The 22,223-nt window shown below is 46.1% G+C and overlaps 4 protein-coding genes across 4 annotated transcripts; 1 reads left to right on the top strand and 3 right to left on the bottom strand.

The window, feature by feature from the left end:
* Positions 1 to 690: 690 nt before the first annotated feature.
* Positions 691 to 12,717, bottom strand: LOZ57_003463 (uncharacterized protein; the record flags this gene model as incomplete). Its single annotated transcript, XM_049252511.1, has 1 exon — positions 691 to 12,717. One exon carries the CDS (start codon positions 12,715 to 12,717, stop codon positions 691 to 693), a length of 12,027 nt encoding a protein of 4,008 aa, XP_049108352.1.
* A 582-nt stretch (positions 12,718 to 13,299) lies between these two features.
* On the bottom strand, positions 13,300 to 14,172 carry LOZ57_003462 (uncharacterized protein; the record flags this gene model as incomplete). The annotated part of the gene is made up of 1 exon (XM_049252510.1): positions 13,300 to 14,172. One exon carries the CDS (start codon positions 14,170 to 14,172, stop codon positions 13,300 to 13,302), a length of 873 nt encoding a protein of 290 aa, XP_049108351.1.
* A 1,295-nt stretch (positions 14,173 to 15,467) lies between these two features.
* LOZ57_003461 (uncharacterized protein) lies at positions 15,468 to 17,285 on the bottom strand (the record flags this gene model as incomplete). The annotated part of the gene is made up of 6 exons (XM_049252509.1): positions 15,468 to 15,722; positions 15,787 to 15,931; positions 16,005 to 16,432; positions 16,490 to 16,846; positions 16,921 to 17,020; positions 17,074 to 17,285. 6 exons carry the CDS (start codon positions 17,283 to 17,285, stop codon positions 15,468 to 15,470), a joined length of 1,497 nt encoding a protein of 498 aa, XP_049108350.1.
* A 699-nt stretch (positions 17,286 to 17,984) lies between these two features.
* Positions 17,985 to 19,256, top strand: LOZ57_003460 (uncharacterized protein; the record flags this gene model as incomplete). The annotated part of the gene is made up of 1 exon (XM_049252508.1): positions 17,985 to 19,256. One exon carries the CDS (start codon positions 17,985 to 17,987, stop codon positions 19,254 to 19,256), a length of 1,272 nt encoding a protein of 423 aa, XP_049108349.1.
* Between the last annotated feature and the right edge of the window lie 2,967 nt (positions 19,257 to 22,223).

The raw sequence follows: 22,223 nt of genomic DNA, 5'->3' as shown, positions 1-22,223 counted from the left end.
CTGAATGAAATATCTTAAAGTGCTAACCTTGGTGCAGTTTCAATTTCGACAACTAGCTTTAGCGGGAGAACTTCCAGGTGTGAAGAAAGCTAGTTGGTAATTTGGATACTCGTTTTCTTTCGTATGAACCCCATTATCGAGGCCATCTAGTCCGATGAACGTTGGCGTTTATAAGGTGTATAATCAATTCATGCATATTTCTGCGGTACACTTAACGATGACCTAGAAAACTTTGTGGTGCTGCTCGGCCCGCTATGAACACCCATTTCATTCCTATATCTGCTTTTGATACTTAATGGTGTTTGGTTTAAGCAAATTAGCCTAACTACATACTTGTCAATATTTGTCAAAGCTCGCTCGCTAGTAGTGTTACAGTCCCTTGAACGCGCTGCCCTGGGGTATTAGTATTGTCGACTTTTTGAAATTCATATGATGCGGTTAACCATGTAAGTTAATGTTAACTAGCAGGCACTTAACCGCTCCGTGCTCCATACTAGAGTACTCCGTACAGAGGACCTATCAGGCGACCAGTGGGCCATTTCTAGTATCCTAGGTTTAGTCATCGTTAACTAGTTAACTAAGCAGTTGGCCATTAGTAAGCAAGTCAGCGGTGGTGAGTAGCTGCAAACGTCAAGGCACAATGATAGCTGTTTAATATTCTACAGCTGATCCTTTCTGTTCGACCAGCATCTATGCTACCTTTATAAGATATCTGATCTGCCCACGTATTGTGGTCCAGGCTATAATACCCTCTACCGTCGCCCGATGATAGCCTTCCTCTTGGAATACATGGGCAAGAAGCCCGGCAGTTACCAGATCCCCGCCCAACTCCAGATAGGAGTCACCTAACAAGAAGTTTTGTTTATTTTCACGTCTCCCAAGCACCTTACTCCATGCATTTTCCACTAGATGTCGAAGTTTCTGGAATAGCTCGGAGCTTTCGTCGTCATGTATAGTCTCCTGGTCGGAGATGCCATTCTCACAATTTCGACCTGATGATAGGGGGTTGAATGGGATCAGAATCCGGGTTGAAAAGAAATCGTTGACTGGTATCTTGGCGTAGGCAGGATCGCAGAGCTTCGCGGTTACCGAGCAAAATTTATCCAACATCTCCTGCGCAGCCCAAAGGGGGATATGTGAGGAGAAGTAAAGTTGCACGTCTACATCCCTCTCGTGGGGTGTAGTTAAAACCCAGATATCAGTCGAAGCACCGATACGGGCGATTCCGGGCAAGGTTACGGTTGAAGCGTGATCCAGATTTTGATGCTGCAAGATAGAGCTGAAACTAGACCATGATGGCCACGATGTACAAGATTTTAGGATAGTGCGCCACCCGACCCACTCGTGAGGGAGTGAGTCTACATGCTGATCTTGGATTTCTCGCATGAGCTGGAGGCTTGTTTGACAATTGGGGTCCTTGTCGAGCTTTGCCCTAATTGGTATGATATTGAGAAATGCTCCAATCGTTGTGTCGAACCTGGGCAGATACGCGCTTCGACCAGCCGAAACATGGCCGAAGGTAACATCTTTTTGCCCTGAAAATTTCGACAGCACTAGAGCCCAAGCTGCTTTGAATATTGTGGCCACGGTGATTCCAGTTCTACCCTGGACTGCAGGTGAACTTATTTTTCGGAAAAGACACGTATCAGCCTTACCGGCATAATGAAGACCATCGTGAGCAACGATTTGCGTCATATGAGACTTATATAGCAGTTGCCTCCAGAATGCTAGATGGGACACTTTTTCCCGGCTAGCATACTCATCAAGGTAATCAAAGTAATTTGAGAGAGAAGTACCGTCAAGACCAGTATATGCTGCCCTAAGATCATTTAGCATCAGCGGTACACTGATACCATCGTACTGTGCGTGTGAGATCCGGATCACCAAGCGATATCCTGAGTTGGATTTCTCAATCAATGCAAAGCGGATAGGCGGTTTTCCATATTTGACTGTTTTGAGCTCCCAGGAAAGGGGAGCTCCAGTAACGGTCCCTCCATCACACTTATAGACTTGGAAATCAAGATCCACATCCTTGAAAGCAACCAGCAGAATTCGATCTTCATGGCCCACAAATGCGGCGCGAAGGATAGGATTGTGTTGAACAAGAATGTGACAAGCTTGCCTTATACGCGAAATGTCAGAATCGCCGCTAAAGTCAACAAATAAGTCATTATAGAAGCCGCGGTGCGCCATCATCCCATGAATAGCGGTCCACGCCTGATAATCAGTTGCCTCGGCAATGTGTTGGATGTTTTTATAATTAGGCAGCTGGCTGGCGATGGTGTCACGCATGTGGTCCTCAGGTTTTGGCTTAAATACAGACTGCAATTTGGGGATATCAAATCTGGTCACAATTTTTGAAATATCATCCAGCTGCGGATACTTGAAAATGTCGGCCACAGATAGTGAGAGGCCTTCCCTGTGAGCAGAAGCCGCGAGCTTCATTGCAACAATAGAGTTGCCACCGAGATCAAAGAAATTGTCTAAAGAGCCAATAGAGGCAAGTGGAAGCTCTAGTACTCGGCTCCATAGGTTTTGCATCTTTTGCCCCTTCTTAGTGACAGGCTGGCGCTTGATCAGCCTCTTCGACGTGGTTGTACCCTCACCTGGTATTGCTGCTATCGATGTGAGTCCAGCTTCGTTTAAAATCGCTGCCCCCAGCGTGCGAAGTCGGGTGCGATCTGTTTTACCAGAAGTGTTCAACGGCATAGTTGCCAATTGCGCGAACATCGAAGGAACCATATATTCTGGTAGTAAGGACGCAAGATGTTTTTTGAGTTTCCTTAGCCTGTTCTGCACCTCGTTCGTGACGGGTACAACCATCACCTCTGGTTCTCGCCCTCCAATTGCATCATAACTGGCAAAAAACGCTGCCAGACAGGCGGACTCTTGCTTAGAACCCTGAACCAATTCTACTGCCCAAACGTGTTCCTCCCCATAATTGGATGCCAGTTGCTCTTCGATCTCTTGGAGCTCAATACGCTGCCCGTGTAGCTTGACTTGTGTATCTTTTCTGCCAACGTAGATAACAGCACCGTCTTCAGGGCTTTGATACACCAAATCCCCCGTCCTAAATATCCGATGAGTCCGGTTTGGTCCAAAATCTCTTTCCGCCAGAAAAGCAGGGGCCTCTGTAAGGTAACTCCGTGCTGTCTTTTCAGGGTCTTTCAGATACCCTCGGGATATGGCTGGTCCTTGTATTAAGAGCTCCCCAATGGTCCCAATTGGAACGAGGGTATGATGGTTGTCGGGATCTACAACCCAAAGGTTTGCATCGATGCCGTGGCCTACTGTCCTCGGGTTGAGACTACGGTCCGCCGAAAGATCACTCATCGTGGCTCCAATCACTGTTTCGGCTGGCCCATCTAGGAGTTGTGTCAGAGTGTCCCGTATTCTTACAGGATCTAGGCTTGACTTACAGGAATTGATAACGCGAACATGACCGGCCCAGGTCTCAGTATCTTCTTTAGCAAGTGGCTCTCCACCGAGTGTAAGAGTTCTCACTGTTGGCACTGATTCTGGGGTAAGCAAGCGTGACACAGTTGGCGTCAATCCTATCCAGTTAGCTCTCATCTCAGAGATTGTCTGGGCGAGATTGCTCAGTCTGTCATCTTCAGAAGGCACACAAACACATCCACCTCGCATGAGTGTTGTCCATGTATCACCGAGGCTCACATCGAAGGCATACGAAGCAAATGAAAACACACGGCTATCCAACCCAATATTCATGGTAGAGCCTTGAGCTTCCGAGCTTGTGCAAATATGGACATGCTCAATAATAATGCCCTTAGGCTTCCCGGTGCTGCCCGATGTGAAAATGACAAAAGCGGCATTGGAAGAACAGACATTTGTCCGAGGGTCCTCGATTTGGGAAGGCAACCCATCAAGGAACGACTTATCGACTACAACCGTGTTGTCAACAAGTCCAGAAAACCTGTTACGATATTGCGCTGATACAACAATTAGAGGAGCCTCTGTGTCTTGAATGATACAATGCAGACGATCTGTTGGATGTGAAGGATCAAGTGTGGCGCATGCTCCCCCTGCTTTCAGTATACCAATCATTGCGACAATCGTCCATGCCGACTTCTCCATGATAACGGGTACCAAGACCTCAGGCCCAACACCCATCCTCACAATATAATGTGCAAATGCCGTGGCATATTGGTCAACTTGGGAATAACTTAGTTGGTAGTCCCATGCATGAACCGCAGGTGCCTTAGGCCAAGCAAACACCTGTTTTTTAAATACATGATGAACGCACGTCTCCATGGCTCGAGGAATCTTTTCGTTCCATTTCTTGATCAGTTGCCTTTCATAGCTGCTGCATCGTGTGATCTGAAGTAAAGTTCGTTGGTGACCGGAACTGAGCTCGACGAATGTGTGTGCCAACTGATGGATTACTAGCTCCATTTTGCGCTCATTGATGAGATTTGAATCAAAATGTGCCGAAACCTCGAGTTGACCTTCCCCAATACTGCACTCCATGGTCAGTGGAGTAGCCCTGGCATTGTTATAATCCATTTCCACACGTTCACACCCTAACATTGCTCCACTATGGACAAACAGAGGTTGGATGACAAAGAGGCTTAAAAACTGGCAGGCAGCCCGAGCATCTTCACTGGCGCTAGATATATTTTGTAGCCCTTCTTGCTCGAAAGGTATTTTCTGAGCTGCCTGTTGCTGGATATCATACAGCAACTTTGAAATCGGCTGGCTTTTATTCAAATTCACTCTGACCGGAAGTGTTGCGATAGTTGGACCAATAATTTCTGAAATACCTGGTACAGGAGCATTGCGTCCAGATACCACAGATCCAAATGTGATGTCAGTAGACTCTGTGATTTGTGAAAGAACAATTGCCCAAGCAGCCTGCAGAATTGTCGAAGCTGTGAAGTCACCCTGTGTCTCTATTCCTATATCAATAGGAACCCTGAGTGATTTGTTGACTACAAACTGATATTCTGGATCGTGAATCTGTGGGAATTTTGATTGTTTAGCCCCCTTGAGAAACTGACTCCAGAACTTTCGACCTCTTTCTCGATCAATCTCAGTAACATGCTTGATAAAAGTACGAAACTCAGACTGTGAATGATGAGATCCATCTTGATGGTACATATTCTCGACGCTTCGAAACAACAGCGGTAATGACCATCCATCATACACGGAGTGGTGCATTGTTAGGACGAAATATTGGCGATTCCCCTCTCGAAGCAACGCATATGTCGACAGTGGAGACTGGGGTCGCATGTCAAGTTTCTGATCTTGTGCAAGATACAACTGTAGATTATCTCCATATTCCCATTGGATGTCTTCAGAGATCACAACTTGCCACATCGAGTTCTCTATAGCAATGATTCTTGTCCGCAAAATTGGTGTCCTTTCAATAACGAGTGACCACGCTTTCTGGAATCGCCAGATATCGATGTGTGCTGGCAAGCTGAAGACAAACTGAGAGATGTAAGAGCCTGGTCTTTTATTTGATAGTGCTACTAGCCCCTCCTGAAGCGGTGTACAAGGATAAATGTCAAGGATTGACTCCGATTGCACTTCGATAGCCTCACTCGCCTGGCTAATAACGTCTGTCATTGAATGTGACGCTCCTAGCAACCCAAAAGCCTCAAGAGAAGATGCATCCAAAGACCCCCCAGCCTCCAAGCATCGAGACATTTTCTTCAAAGTCGGATTCCCAAATATTTCAGAAATTCCTATAGACAAATTGTTGTTTCGCACAATATTAACGAGGTGCAAAGCCGCAATAGAATCTCCCCCCAAGTGGAAGAAGTTACTATTTGCTCCGATATTGGATCCCTCCATTCGCAATACCTGCCCCCAAAAACCTTGCATGATCGATTCATATTCGGTAGATGGCCCATTACTCGTTTCATCACTCATGAGCGAGTACTTTGATTGATCTTCCTGAGAAAGTGTTGCGATCAACTGCCGAAGAAGAGGGCGGTTGAGCTTTCCTGTTGGGGTAGGTGGCATTTTTTTTATCTGAATATACAGTGATGGCACCATATAAGATGGCAATACTGCGTCGAGCTTTTGTCGTAGATCCTCCATTTGTGACCGGAATGACTCCGTCATTGGGTTGAGGAGGTCTTCATTGTTGACAGCTTCGGTGCAACGAGCATCACAAACAAATGCAGCTAAAGCCTTGGACCCTTCTATACCGGCCCGGTCGACTAGCTCTACTGCGACGGCTATGTGTTCAGGGAGATTGAGCCCCATGTTATATTCGATTTCGCCAAGTTCCAGACGCTGGCCCCGCAACTTTACCTGATTGTCTTTTCGTCCAATGTACATCATAGTTCCATCCGTGTTGTAACGCACAAGGTCTCCTGTGCGGTACATTTTCCGCCGCGCCCCATGAAGCCAGACTGGACTATCGATGAATGCTGCTGCTGTTTTTTCAGGGTCGTTTAGGTACCCACGCGCGAGAATTGGACCCTCAAGCAGGAGCTCACCAACAGATCCCACGGGCAACAGCTTATCAGGATTTCTAGGGTCAACAATCCAGGAGACACTGCCAAAAGCTCGACCAAGTATAATTCGATGGCCTTTATCTCTGTTGACTGTATGAGATACGGAAAATATGCAGCATTCCGTTGGACCATAGACATGGATGAAAGTAACGCTAGGAACCCATGTAGAGAGAATATCTTGCCCTACAATTTCCCCACCAACAGCCAGAGTTCGAACCGTTGGTACTGATCTTGGCTCGATAGTGCGGATGAAGGATGGGGTAGAAAATATCCAATTAACTCGGGCCCTGTTGATAAACGACACAATATCCCCCATTCGCTCTTTTTCAGTCGGGATGCAGACTGTGCCACCCATCGTGAGCGTTGTGAATATCTCTGCAATGGAGGCATCAAATGTGTACGAAGAGAATTGGAGTACACGAGAGGACTTCTCAAATCCCATTGGACCTGCATGTTCTGTGCAGCTGGAACTTACTGCACGATGCTCGATGACTACACCCTTGGGTTTCCCGGTGCTCCCTGAGGTGAAGATTATGTAGGCAACATTCGAAGGTGTCACAGCCTGTTTGGTAAGCATTGGACAATCCTGGAGGCTACAATTGACAGTCTCTTGTGACACCTCTAGCACTGTTGGCACATATGAACGTAGAATCGCACTGGTTACTCGTGATCCAAGAACAAGCTTCGCTTCCACATTTTTGATGACGGCAAGGTGTCTTTCAGGTGGATGTTTTGGATCAAGTGGCACAAATCCTCCTCCTGCCTTTAAGACTCCTAGCATTGCTACCACTGCCCATGTTGACTTTTCAAAGCAAATTGGAACTAGAATTTCCGATGAAACCCCTGCTGCAGCTAGAGTTAATGCAAGAGCGGAAGATATCAAATCTAATTGTCGATATGACCATGACTCTTGAGACGAGTAAATTGCTTCGTTATGGGGATATTCCTTGACAACTGACTGGAAGATTTCGTGAAGACAGCGATTTGATGGGGCTGGGATATTCTTGTTCCACTCGAAGATTCGATCATAATGAGCGTCTGATATGCTAACACTCCCAATGTCCTGTTGTGGGTCGTTTGTGATTGAAGAAAGCGCTGCCACAAACATTTTTGAAGTTGCTTGCATTTGGTCCTCTGATACTCGAGATTTCCAGAATCTGAGCGCAACATCTACAGCTGCGGGAGAATCAAACACATGAAGCGTGACGTCATACTCGTTGGGATCATTATCTGGTAGCTGATGGACCTGGAGCTCTCCAGTAGCTCCTAGAAAACTGGGTCTCTGGAATGATATTGCCGTATTGAAAAGGTGTTTCCCTTGCAGCCCGAGGGCGCAGTGAATCTCTGCCAATGAGATATGCTGATGCTCCAGGCTCAGTCGAAATTGTTTCTTTGACACGTTCAGTATCTGAATCAAAGACACTCCTTCATCCATCTCGAATCTGCAGACCAACATATTCACAAACACGCCTACAGCATCCATAATGCCGTCCACAGGCACATCCCGTCCAGACGCTAGGCACCCAAAGCAAACGGAGTCCGAACCTGTGAGCGCACGTAGGACTAGTGCCCATGCTAACTGGACCACACTTGCCGTAGTGAGTTGCATTTGTACACAGAGCTCACGAATCTTCTGAACGAGACAAGGGTCCAGTCTAATCGCCTGCTCAGCATAATCTGATTGTTTTCGCTCTGAGCATGGGAAATAACATGGGGGGGTACCCGCGAGATATTGTTCCCAGTAAGCCCGGTCATCTGCAGGGGACCTCTGAGTAAGATAACGCACATATTCCTTATAGAGGGGGCCGGAATGTGGGACAAGCTCATTTTTATAGCCGAGAATTAGGTCTTTGAGTATGATTTGGGCAGAAGCGCCATCAAACAAGGCGTGGTTGATGGAGAGCTCACAAACTGTTGTCGATGGGCTAGTGCTATAGATGGTCAGCTCGTGCTCATGTACGAACTGATCTTTAGAAGCTCCTCGCCCATTTGACTGTCTGAAATCACCATCCTCGTTACAGAAGATAATGGCTGTGAGAGGCTCGTAGCCCTCAAGAACGATCTGATTGAACAATGATTGCTGATTAAAACTGGGAGTAAAGACTGTTCGCAGAATGCTGTGTCTTTTTACAACCTGGGACCATGCTTTAAGTAAGCGGTCATTATCAACCATGGATTCTTTGTCTGCCGTGATCTTCCACCGAATTGAAGATCTGTATAGACTGGAGTTTCTCGCCTGACTTGCCAATATTCCATCTTGCATGGGAGTACATGGATAGATATCTTCAATGATTATGCCGTTACTCTCTCTCAGGTTCTTCAAACGATCGTTTACTAGGGTATCCAGGGTCTGATAGTCTAGCGCAAGCATTGGGAAATCACTGAGCGTATACTCAAAGTCACGCCCTTTCAAGATTCCGGCCATCATTTCTAGAATGGAAGCAAACTCCGTGACCCATTTTGTGATTTTTTCCTGATATCTTAGTCTCCTCCCGTGCTTGAGCGCAAAGCCCAGCTGGGAACGTTCGACCTGCACCGATACTTCAAATATCGCAACATCAAGGGCTTGACGGCCTAGATCTTCCGCGATGCCATTGGGAACTTGTTGTAGAATCGCGTCTGCTCTTTCTAATTGCTGGTACTGGCCAAAAAAATTAAACAATATCTCAACAGGAAAATTATTCGTGTGAGAATTGTCTTGTTTCAGGATCTGATTCCGGAAGAACGCTGTCTCGTGCCCCGCTAGTGTTCTACGAAAGTCCTTAACACGACGAATCATATCGACAATTGTTCCATTCTTCTTTGGGTTCACTAAAATGGGAAATAAGACGGTGAACCAGCCTACCGTTTGAGATACATCGATCGCTTTGTCACCCAAGCTTCGCCCATGTCCCTCATCGAAAACAGTGGGTAGAGGCCGGTCATTGAAGACTGTCCCAAAAGAGAATAGAAGTGCTGCAAGCATAATATCCACAGGGTTTGTGCGGAGTGAAGAATGGCAGAACTTCATGATCTGCTCCGTCAAACTTGTGCTAAGCGTGAAAGTATGCGTTTGCGTGTCTACTGACGACAAAGGCTTTGCTGTGATCCCCCAGTACTCCAGATTCGGGGGAGCATATTCGAATGATTGAAGAACTGGGGGAAGCACTGCCCTTGAAAGGTGTTTGTCTTGCAGACGAAGCCAACTCCGGAATGAAAGCGGTTTCTCTCTACTCAGAGAGCCTTGTGTAAGGTATTCTTCCAGGTCATGAAGAATGATTCTCCACGAGACAAGGTCAATGACCAGATGATGGGCTGTTAATCTTAAATACCTGCCCCCTTTATCTTTTGCTATGATATCCCCCACGAGTAAAGGGCCTGTCTCCACGTTCATCAATGCCGCACTGTGGGGGAAGTTGTCTTTCATTATACCTTGTCCTATATCATGAGAAAAAAGAAGATAAGAGGCGTCGGCATCTTTTGATATGTATTGTACCCACTCTCCCTTATAGCGAGTGAAACGAGCCCGAAGCATTGAGTGCCGCTCAACCACTGCCTTGAGAGCGAAACCGAGAGTCTCCCTATCCACATCCCCACGAAGCTTCAAGAGAAAACTTTGGTTGAATTCATTATCACCATTTGGCACAAGACTGAAATACAGTTTTTGCATTGGTGATAGTTCAAATTTCTCGTCACTCTCTTCTTCGCTCGGGTCCTCTAGTATTTGTATGGTGGATAAACTGACGTGACGGGCCATGTCTGATATTGACTTGCTACTGAGAATATTCCTTGTTGCTATCTCTATCCCTTTTGTCCTGCAGAGGCTCACTATCTGCATCGCGGATATGGAGTCGCCCCCCAGGCTCAGATATGATTGTTGAAGGTCGATGTCTCCCACAGAAATATTTAACACATCACCCACAATCTGCTGGAGGGACTTCTCTATACTGGAAACGGGAAAACACTCCGACAAGGCTTGAGGTTTAGTCTCGATGGTCCTGAGAGATGAGCCGTTGACATCTTCAGCCCATCGCACTAGTGATTTCCTATCGACCTTTCCAGAGGGAAGCAGTGGCAATGATTGGACCGCTATCAAATGGGCGGGAACCATGTATTGGGGTAGAGATCTGGAAAGTAAATCGCGGATCTGGTTAATTCTTGACCCAGCTTCCTCTCCTAGTGGACGAATTTGACCGTCAAAATTAGCTCTGGTGTCTTCCTTTAGTACTAAAACCCCCACAAGCCGATGTTTAAGCACTCCAGAAGGAGGGAACAATACAAGCGCCTGCGAGACCATTCCTGTTGCAAAAATATGGTGCTCGATTTCCCCCAGTTCAACGCGCTGACCACGGACCTTGATCTGGGAGTCTTTCCGACCAATATAAAGTAGGGACCCGTCCGATTCATATCGAACAAGATCACCAGTTTTGTAAAACTTGGAAGCAGTATTCAACAATTCAAAATCCGAATACCATTCAGGCGCTTCAATGAACAGAGCTGCTGTTTTCTCGTCATCTTGGAAATACCCGCGAGCCAACGTGTGACCCTGAACCAGAAGCTCACCCACACACCCCAGGGGTGCCAGCCTAGCATGATTATCTGGATCAACAATCCAAGATAGCGTATTTATTGCGCGCCCAATGCACTTAGTAGGTAGTTCAACCGAGAGCTGTGCCATATTGCAAGCAATGGTAATCTCGCTCGGACCATATGCATTCAATACTGAGCGAGTCTTTAACCAAGCCTTTAGCGTGTCCCCAGAGAAAGCCTCCCCTCCTGTGACTAGAGTGTGCACGGTGGGAATATTTCTGGGCTCGAGAAGTCTTGCAATCGAGGGTGTGAGGAAGACAAGATCGACACTGTTGTCGTTGATATAGACAACAAGGTTGTCAACTCTGTCCGAGTCTGAAGGCATGCAAACACAACCTCCGCTGAACAAGGTAGGAAAGATCTCAAGAATAGACGCATCAAAAGTGAAGGATGAGAATTGCAGCATTCGCGTCTCACTGGAAGACCCCATCCGAGCAGCCAAGTCCAAGCAGGACTGAACGAGCGAGTGGTGCTCAATCATCACTCCTTTTGGCGCACCTGTGCTACCAGAGGTAAAAATCACATATGCCAGGTTGTTGGGGGTGACAGTGCTCAGCAGCTGCGTTGAATCGCCCAGTGGTGAAACCAGCTCCGGCTGCGAAACAACAACAGCCGTTGGTTTTAGTGATCTCATTCTCTCGATGCTTGATTCTGAGGTGAGTAGAACCTCCGCTTGTATTCTTTCTAGGATGCCACTCAGTCTCTCTAGGGGGTGTGCCGGGTCGAGGGCGACGAATGCTGCCCCAGCCTTAAGGATGCCGAGCATCGCGACAATTGCCCAAGCGGATTTCTCCATGCAGAATGGTATGAGAGAATCTGGCTTTACCCCCAAGAGTAGCAACCGCTGAGCCAGGCTGTCTGAGAAGCTGTCCATCTCTCCATATGTGAGCCTAGCATCCCAAGCCCTGACTGCTAGGGCATCCGGCCGTCGTCTGGCCTGCGATGTTATGATTCCATGCGCCAGCTCCATAACGGGCTCGGGACACTTTGTGTTCCATTGTCGAATCTGAGATATATCCTCTGGGCCACAAACCTGCAATTTACCCAAGGTTGCTTTGCCGGTAGACTCAGAGAGTACACTGACCAGGTGCAAGAATTGGTCAAGGATTCGATTCACCTCCGCGATCCGTAACATTTGCTCGTTGTATCTGCCGATAACAGATAACTCCGAAGCCTTCCACGCGCATGCAATCACAAGCGCGACATTGCCCTCCAGCTTCTGTTCCCATTTGGCATCGACAGTACCTTTGCAAGGAAGCTGTCCGAGACCGCACTGCCCAAGCTGAAGGATATAGGGTAGGCTCTTCTGCTCGCCCGCATCGCACCCTGCTGCCCACTGAGTTTCAACATGGTTGAAGAACTCTTCCAGTGGTTTCTTCTTATCTACTGTCACTTCAATTTGTCTCAGCTGCGAGTTGACTTGGTGGTTTCTTTGCTTGAGGCAATTTTTCTCCGTGCAACAGTGGTCTTGAAGAACAAATGACACGGTATCAATGTTGAAGGTAAAGCCAATAAGCATGGCCCAGGCTGATTGAATCACCACAGGCGGACTGGCTGTAAATCCAGATGAGAGGGCCTTGTCCCTGGCAACCGTGGCGATTAACGGCCTGCCATGTGCCACAGAATGGCTTGGGGGGAATGCAGAGAGCCGGCTAGGCATGGTGTGAGATGATTTTTGCGCTGGGCAAAACAAGAAACAATGTGAATGAAAGAACTAGACGGGTTAATGGTCACCATGCCGGTCTATCTGCGGGACGAAACCGATACGTTTATACCACGCTGCCTATGGCTGAGGACGTACCAGGCCTCTTTTGCTCGGACCATCTCGCCCCGTTTGTGCTACAGGTTTTTTGTTCACCGATCGTATTCCCTCGCATATTCTAACAAATGTTAATCATTATAATCAACCCTGCCGCTGTGACCTCAAATTCGATAGGTACTATCAAGAGAAAGTATCAAACTAGCTGGCGGTTGATAGAAATAGGAACCCGCACGGGCCATTATGGAGTCTAACCTAGCTGATATTGATGGATGCCGGTGTTTCTGACCCAGTCCCCTCCATAACGTTTCAACCCTGCAAAGCTATTTGCATACTATCAAACCAACTCGCATTTAGCACTCTCAGCTTCAGCCCCAGATATCCACTGCGCTACAAGCTACGCACGCTGCCCGTTTCCCAACTATCTCCGCTGGCTTCAACCTCCCTTCACCAATTTGCACCACAGAACAACCTCTCCGCCTTTTACCTCCAAGGCAACCCACACCACTCGAATCCGGTGTGAATAGAGGTGGCATTGGTGGCTAGGGTATCCTGCTGTAAAAGTATGCCTGCGCAATGGATGGTATGCTCTTCTAGGAAAATTCCATGTTCAATTGGTTTTCCCTCTCTATACGCCCGCATTTGCATTTCCCAGAGATAGGCACAGTGAGCGTAGTGGAAGAACTTGCGAGTCCATATTACATCGTGGTCTCCACGGCGCACTTCCTCATCTGTCATAGGGATAGTGAGACTTTGGTCTCGGAACCAGCTGTAGTTTCCGCGCGCAATGTATTTCTCCATCAGATCCGAGGCATAACAGTCTGCATGAATCCAACCTCCCAACATGACATCGTACATGCAGCCTTTTTTGCGCGCCTCAGCTGAATTGCTGCCGCATCCCTTCCAAGTCGCCTTCATCTCCTCTTCTGTGATGGGATGGTCTGGGATGTCCTTGCACTTCATGCCGCCCTTAGCGCTGAGCTGGTGCCAGAGCACCATCAGCAGGAGAATCAACATCACGCCCGTAGCAACCCCCGTAAAGATGGAGCAAATGGAGGTGAAAACGTTCAGACGACGACGCTTGACCTTTAGTCGCCTACGTTGCTGCGAGCTCAGCATAGCCTCGTACTGGCCTTTCATAAGGGTTTCACTGTCATCTTCCTGAGAATGTGCGGTATCGTCATGATGGTTGTTCATTTTGAAGTAAATAGCAGTGAATATTGAGACAGAGACCCGTAAGCCGGCGATTTCGAAGTATAGCAGGGCGTCCGAGACACGATTTTCGTCCTGGTATTTCCAGACGAGCAACCATTTCACACGTAGATCGCGGTCTAAATAGGCACGCTGCGGACCCATCTATCTCCCTGGTCATTCAGACATACGAGCATAACCAGCACCCTCTTAGCAATATGCTAGAGGCCAGAGCCCTCCCTGTTCACCGTCGACGGCGGTTCGCAGTTACTCGCGAATCAAGCAAGGGCTGATTTCCGATCAAGCCTCGTAATAGGGGCCCACTCTATCCAGACTACTCCGCTCCGCATCTTGCCAGATTCCACTTTGCTTCCGATGATAGCATACGGCGCGCCTTCTCAGCTTCTTCACCGGGTACGTAATATGTATGCACCCCTTCTGTTGCATGACGATGAAGTTGGAAGCTAGCTGCATGTAGGTCAGGAAAGATACACACCCCCATTAATACTGAGTAGCCCGGAATTAGTTCCTTGGACTCCGTACTCCGTACGGCGTACGGAGTAGAGAGAGAGAGAGTGGGGGATACGGACTTTGACGATGCTTTTCAGCCGAAGTTGTTCTAGCAGGCTCACCTTGCTCATGTCTCAGCTAAAACTTGCGGGGAAATCTTGGCCCACGCCTGACGACTCTGCGCCTTTGATTGATATCGTTCACTGTTGGTTACGGAGCTCTCGTGGTATGGGGTAGTCATAAGGTTAGCCAACACAGTCAAGCTTTGCACTGAAGCTTTGATCGGCAATCTTGCAACAGCCGCTGAGCCAGACTGCTGGGCCAATCAGTGGCCCGGGGAGAAGAAAGCCACCCGAGAAGTTAGAGTTTAATGAAGACCAGAGCAACGGCCGTAGGGGATGTCCGGCTTGAAAGGGTACACTCATGGATACGAAAAACCCTCCCGCCACGCCGAGGCACCCCACAGACAACCAGGCAGACACCCACGCCTGGCAGGGAATATCTCAATCCTGCCTGAAATATTTCCATGCACCTGTTCGCTGCATTTCGGTGTATCCGTTGGTCCGAAGCTTACTCCGTACATGCTGGTTCCAACAAAAAAATGGGTGCTTGTTTGGATGAAGATCTATTGTCGATCGTCCATCTGCAGCCCTAATTCAGCCTATTTTGATTTCTTTTCGTTCTCGTTTTTGCCAGGCGATCTGCATGCCGTACCGGACGGAGCACATATACGGGCCTCTATTACTCACACCGCACCGGAACAGACGTCGGAGTGTTGAATTGCATGACGTTTGAGGCGGCTATGCACGTTGCTCGGCTAAACTGGCTAAAGCAGGAATGTGTGTACGAGTTTCTCTATGTATTTGGACTGGGAATACCTCTCTCTAGTCTAAAGAAGCCTTTCCAGAAGCCTTTAAAGCTCCTATGCCGTGATGCCAAGGATATCGTCCTTAATCGCCCAAGTTGACAGGGAATCGCTTTCTCAACTTCTCCCCGTACCGGAAGAACAGGATTGGTAACCCTCCAAACAGCAGCGACAGAAACGCTAGGAGAGAGTTGCCCCATCCGTAGCCTAGCTTGCTGTAAAGAGCTGGTCCAGCCAGTGGTAAAGTACCGCCGCTAATGCTGCGGAGAAGATTGTTGCCAGCGAGCCCACTAGCTCCGTGGAGCGGGAAAGCGTCAATAACATACGCTTGAGTTGGAACCTAGACGAGACACAAGATGAGTACAGGAGCGGCATCTTTCATAGTGTAGGCAAGGGAGACGAACAAAACAAAACGTTACACCAACTCCAGCAAAGCTGGTTCCGATAACAGGGAGGATCCAGTGTACCCGATAGTGCACACACCAGCCATAAAGGAACATCCCGATAGGGAGAGCGACTGCCCCGTAAATAAGGAACGGAAGTCGAAACCTATGCAGTAGTCCTTCAGCATGAGATGCCTTGTAAGATAAAACGATGAGCTAAAGAAAAGGCATAAACTAACTCCGGCTTCTCTTCGTGGTGCTTCTCACTGAGTCTTTTGTGAATACTATCGTTGAAATACCCTGCTACCAAGAGGGAAAGGACCATTCCGGCCGCAAACCCGAGATATGTAAGACCAGAGTTGCCTGTATCGAAGCCATAAACGCCCTGAAAGACAGTGGAGAGAGTAGTGAATAGAATATAGATGATGCCATACACGAGACTCATGTATAGAGAAAGGCCCAAAATAATGGGACTGAAAATTAGGATCTGGAGAGGACGAAGGAATGCACGCGAGAGGAGAACACCTAAAGGCTTGGTCGTCTGTCCTTTAGCACGGAGGTTGTGATTCCCGGTTGCCTTACGTAGGCGTTTTGCTTTTCTGCTAAGAATAACAGGGGCATACGTCTCACGCAGAACAAACAAGCAAAATATCCCGATAGAACCGCTCTATATGGAAGGTTAGTCTAACTGGATACATTTCTAGAAGAAGTAGTGCATACGCACGACTATACTCAGTACCCAGAACATCCATCGCCAGCCCTTTGCTGATGCAATATACCCACCTGCACTGGGGCCGAGAACTGGAGCGATCACATCCACGCCACCAAGCAGACTCAGAACTGCACCTCGCCGTCCAACAGGAATCATATCTGCAATTGTTCCTCCTGGGTTCGTTATGGTCGCTCCCCCGCAGAGCCCTGCCAAAATCCGACAGGCTATGAGGGTTTGGATATTTTGTGACAGCGCACAGCCCACAGTGAAGCCCGTGAACAGAAGGTTTCCTACATGGTACACAATGTTCCGCCCATAGATTTCAGACATAGGTGCCAAAAAAATAGGGCCTACTCCGAAGCCAATAACCTAAAGCGTTCAGTCAGGCAGCTACTCAAAATATACAGGAGAGGTAGGTGGTATAGAATACGGTCTGTACATACGTAGGCCGATAATGCAAAGGAGCCCGCTGCATCACTCTGGAAGCCCAGGTCCTTTTTAATATCCAAAATCGCAGGCGCCATCATAGAGGTCGCGAACGGGCTGCATCTATTTAGTATCACGGTGGGGAAGGCTTCACAATCGTGGAGACACACGTTACCAATCTCAATCCACAAAGAGCCACGATTGTCAGCCCTTTCCTCCAGCGACTCCAGTTCATGGGGTTTTCCGGGTCCTCCGGCCCCTCAAAGTCGACAATGCTTGCATCCCCATGTTCCATAAGCCGGTGAACAGGGCCGGTGTCTTCAGCACTCAAGCGCTCTTTAGTGTCGCTACAGCTGTCTGGCTTGAGTGTCATAGTGGACATGTCGAAAGCATGAGGAAGCCACGCGGAAATCAGAACAGACGATCAAAAAAGTGGGAGAGATTTAGATATGGGCATAAAATTGCGCACGGCCACTCCTAATGGTACTGCCCGCAGCAATGAACCCGATGTCCGTGGTCATGCAGGGATCTTTTATTCCGATACGAATTGTAGTTAAGTCCGGAAGCCTGATCAATCGGAGCTCGGGATACATCATGAACCGGCTGTTTGTTTGGTTGATTGAGAGCCTTTTTCGCGTGAGCATTTGAGTTCGCGCATCCAAACATCTCTCATCCAGGCCGGTTTCTCAGTCATTCTGACATAACTAACTTGTAATCTTCCATGCTGGGGCTGCCCTTCAGCCCACGACGCATCTTTCAGCCGTAGAATCTGCGCTACTCCGTACCATGCTCTGTGCCTTTTCACTATCCCCACCTGCAAGGCCTAATTTATCGCCACACAGGGCATCCTAAGACGTACTCTTCGGATCCAAAGCTTACTCTGGCGGTCTCGCAACAGTAGACCCGTAGCTCCCCTATCTCCACTTCTGCATCTATATGAATTTTCTTGCTGTCCAGAATCACACCTAGCCCTCATTCCACGAACCGGCAAATTGGCATCTTCAAAATCGTCAGTCAGTTGTAAAGCTTGCTAGGCTCTCTGTTTATGGATGGAGTCTGAGAATAACGACACCGCAACAAAATGAGGTTCTCTTCACGCATTTTATTCTCCCTCCTGTACTATATCTACGTTTCGCCTCTCGCCTTTGGAGCGGGCATCCAATACTGCCGAAATGACCCGCCACTCTGCTTCGCAGTCGCCAGTATGAAAAACAATACAGCTGGAGGTCATGATATTCATCTTTCTCTTGTCATGACACCGTCTATCAACGGAGGTTGGGCAGCTGTTGGCATTGGAAATAAAATGTCGGGCTCCTTGATGTTTTTGGTGTATTCAGAAAAAGGGCAAAAGGCACTAATGACCAGTATCCGTACTGTCGAAAGTCATGATAATCCTACATTGTTAATGGATCATGGGAGGCATGTCGAAATGATCAACAGTTCCATCTCATCCACAAGCTACCATGCGCGTTTTGTATGTTACTCATGTGACCATTGGTGGCGGACGGCGACTTCGAAGGAAGGAAAAACACAGTTCATCTATGCCGCAAACCGGAAACAGACGTTTGACACGGCCACATCGAATTCGGTTCTGAAAATTCACGATACCTACGGTGTTGTCGAAGGTGATATGGACAAAGCACTACTCTCCGATCCACACGAACCCTTACCGGCAATCAGACCTGGTGAGACTTCGGGATTTGAGCTGAAAAACGAGAATGGGGTAATAAAATCGACCCCGAAGTCTTCTACCCAGCAATCGCCCTGGCTATCTCCAGGGCAAGTCCATGGCATTGTCATGGTTTTTGTTTTTATGGGTCTTTTCATGCCAGGTGCAATAATCATCCGATTGCCGCTAGTCCGTGCGTTCAGGTATCACTGGGCCATTCAGGCATGTGCGTCACTGCTTGCCTTAGGAAGTGCCGCATATATGGCAGTTCGATCAACGCATTTTGACCTGCACAAGATTCTTGGCATCACAGTGGTAGGCTCATTGCCGCTTCAGGCAATGGTGGGTTATAAGCACCATGCAATATTCATGCGAATTCATCGGCAGTCTGTGTATACGTCAGTGCACAAGTGGGCCGGGCGTGCCCTCTTGCTCTTGGGGTCCCTTAATGTGGGGTTTGGTCTCTCTCATAGCAGGCGATCTACAGGAGCAATTCTTGCGTGGTTCATTATCTGGCTTGTTGAGATCGTAGGGATTGTATGGATTTTGCGACGAAAACGACAAGAGAGGCAACAGCAACGGGGACAGTTGGTGCCGAAGGACGAGCCTGAAAATGGATTAATTAGCTCTCAAGAATTCGAAATAGGTGATTCAGACAGCTCTGATTCGGAAGACGGGCTATGAACATGAAGGCAAAGGTGATCAAGTAGTATAAAGACTGGTTGGTGTGGGTCATGAAACGGCTTTTTACCGGGTTTTTGCAGATGTTCGATATGCGTCCTTGGTGAAACTAATCTACTAATAGCTGTTTTGGAGGTTAACTGTACGTAGTGTATTGTTGATTGTAGGGATTTGCTATAGGGTAAATCTGTGAAATAGGTCCTCTGGCCCTCAGCTTGACAATGCCAGTCCAGTCAATCTGTTGAGCAGGAGTCAGGTGACTTGTCAGGTGACCAGGTCTCTGAAGGAGGAACCAGAGAACTGTAGGTTCGCCACCTCCTCTTCTCAACCATGGTACCAATTTCATTATCTTTGTCTATTGGGCTGGTGGAGGTTTGCTAGGGGTTTTTCATATGTTTTTCCCATAGTCTTGATTATAGCATGTTTGTCTATAAGTATTCTTGTCTCATTTGTTAGAAGCAGACTGAGATGCAATATGATAGATGCTTAGTTACATAATCATCACATACTTCTGTGTTGTTCAATAGTTATGAGCCCAGACTCTTTCAAGAATTTGGTTGTTATCTAAAAATATGTTCAAGATACTTTATTTTACTCTTATTACTCATACAAATAGAGATCACTATTAAGTATCTTGAGATCATACATTGAACCCTCTATTTAAGCTTAAATCTTAATTGTGAAGTTTGTGGAGATCTAACACATCTATATAATTTTTACTGATCTAAGTCTACAGAAAACCATAATCTAGAGTCAATGTCTCACTTCAATAATTAATTAAAAATGAACAAATTGTCTAGAAGAGTTGTTATGCTGAATAGTTCTGATGATTGAGAAGAATGAATTGAAGACATCAAGCATTTAGCAAATCTTCACTAATTGTGATCATATGTTGATCTGACAAAAGAAACACATCTCAAACTTTGAAAATCTGTTATAGAGAATTTTCTTTCTTCTGAAAAAATCAAAGAAACTGCAACTTCTGCAGATACAAAACATGCAAGAAATATGCAAAGAGATCAATACAGAACTTGAAAGAAGAGAATCTTAGCAATGCAAGAGCTACAGAAAACAATAAGAGATCATATAGATTCATCTCTAAAAATTCTTATAATAAGTGAATTGAGTGGTGTAGAAGCTACTGCAAAAGAACATCTGAAAGCTCTATATACTAGAAATGCAGTGAATGCTTCTCAATTAAAAGCTAGACTAGTAGAGAGATTCAAAATTCTAGAAGATGAATCAAAGAATCAAGCAATTGAAGCATATTTACTGAATTATGAAGAAACATTAAATTGAACTACTGTATACAATATGTGCAAATATATCTGCAAGTCTTTTGCCTTCAAACAATTTCTGAGAGCAATCTCTCAGAATTACAGAGAGTTCTTCTATATGTATCTGTCAAAGCTTCTAACTGAAGAGAATTTGAATCAGAAGCATGAGCTGAATGTTTATAGACATATTTAAATATTTCAGCAGACATTAAAGAAGAATTCTGAGCCAGATCAACAGAATAAGCTGTCAGCATATTCCATCAAAAAGATAGTTCAAAATAAGTCATTGAGAAAGAGTAATGAAAATATGAACTCTGCATGTCTTTGCAGAGAGCATCATGATTGGGTGTACTGTTCATATTTTAATTCACTTGTTCAATCAATGGGCTGGAAACTGGATCCAAAAATTGATAATAAGATCAAGAAAGCATTGAAGAATCCAGTGAATGAAAGAAAATTAAAGAAAAAGATTGCAAATTGGAAGAAATTGAAGAATTTAAATACTACTGAAGAAGCTAGTGCTTCAGATGATGCAACAGACAGTGGTGCTAACAAAACTGTTGTCAAGACATTCTCTAATCTGACTATCTTTGCTTTTGTAATGATTTTTAACTTCACTAACATGAGCAATAAATATGAACTCTATTCATTATGGGACAGCTTCATATTGGATGGGGGTGCAGATGCACATATTTGCAATGATTTTACAAGATTTCAAAACTATCAGAACACTGATTCTTCAGATATTGTGCTTGTTGAAAATACTCATTGTAAAATTCACAGATACAGTGATGTTGAAGTTTATATTCAAATGCCAGCAGATGCTGACAAGATATTACTAAAGAACATTCTATACATTTCTGACTTTCATACAAATCTAGTAGTGCATGAATTGCTGTGTGCAAAGAGTTGTTATTTGGACAATGAGTCTTTTATGATTTACTACATCAGTACAAGAGATATCTTGTTCAATTTGACTGTTAAAGAGAGAAAAATGATTGTTGAATACAGATCTATTAACATTGCAACAGACAGTATAACAAAGAGTGTTTTTACTGCCTTATTGAGTGAAGATTTGATTAAAAAACTGATCACAGTGTTGGTCTTTAGCTCACTGAAAATCATAAATATTTAGCATCTAAGACTTGATCATCTGAACAGAGAGTCTCTGACACATCTTCTGAAGATGTCTATCAATGTGAAATTTGAAAAGATCTCTTGAGATTCTCTAACAGTGAAGTGCAGATCTTGTACTCTTTCAAAAGCAAAGTAAATTATACACAGAATGCTGTTGGAAAGATCTACACACTCATTTATGAAGATGTTCATTGATCTCATACAGTTTGCTCCAGATTATAATGAAGATAGATGAGTGGTTCACTTATATTGTGATTATACTCATCTGCACTATGTGGAAACAATGCAGCAAAAATCCAAAAGTTTGATGTGCACAGCAAAAATGATAAGAGTAATTCTCAATTTATATCAATTGACTATCTTAACTATTCAGATTGACAGAGAAATCTCTATGCAGTCAGAACTGACAGCTTTGACTCAAACATATGATATAGTTGTTCAATGTTCAGCATCCTACACACTGACTCAAAATGGAGCTGTGAAACATGCAGAAGCTTTAATAATAACAGCAGCACATACAATGCAGATTGAAGTCAACTTGTCTGAGAATTTATGA

Source organism: Ophidiomyces ophidiicola (assembly GCF_022830035.1).
Source record: "Ophidiomyces ophidiicola strain CBS 122913 chromosome Unknown scaffold_12, whole genome shotgun sequence".
Lineage (NCBI taxonomy): Eukaryota > Fungi > Ascomycota > Eurotiomycetes > Onygenales > Onygenaceae > Ophidiomyces > Ophidiomyces ophidiicola.
The sequence above is the reverse complement of the archived record's forward strand: the minus strand, read 5'-3'. Positions and strand labels throughout refer to the sequence as shown.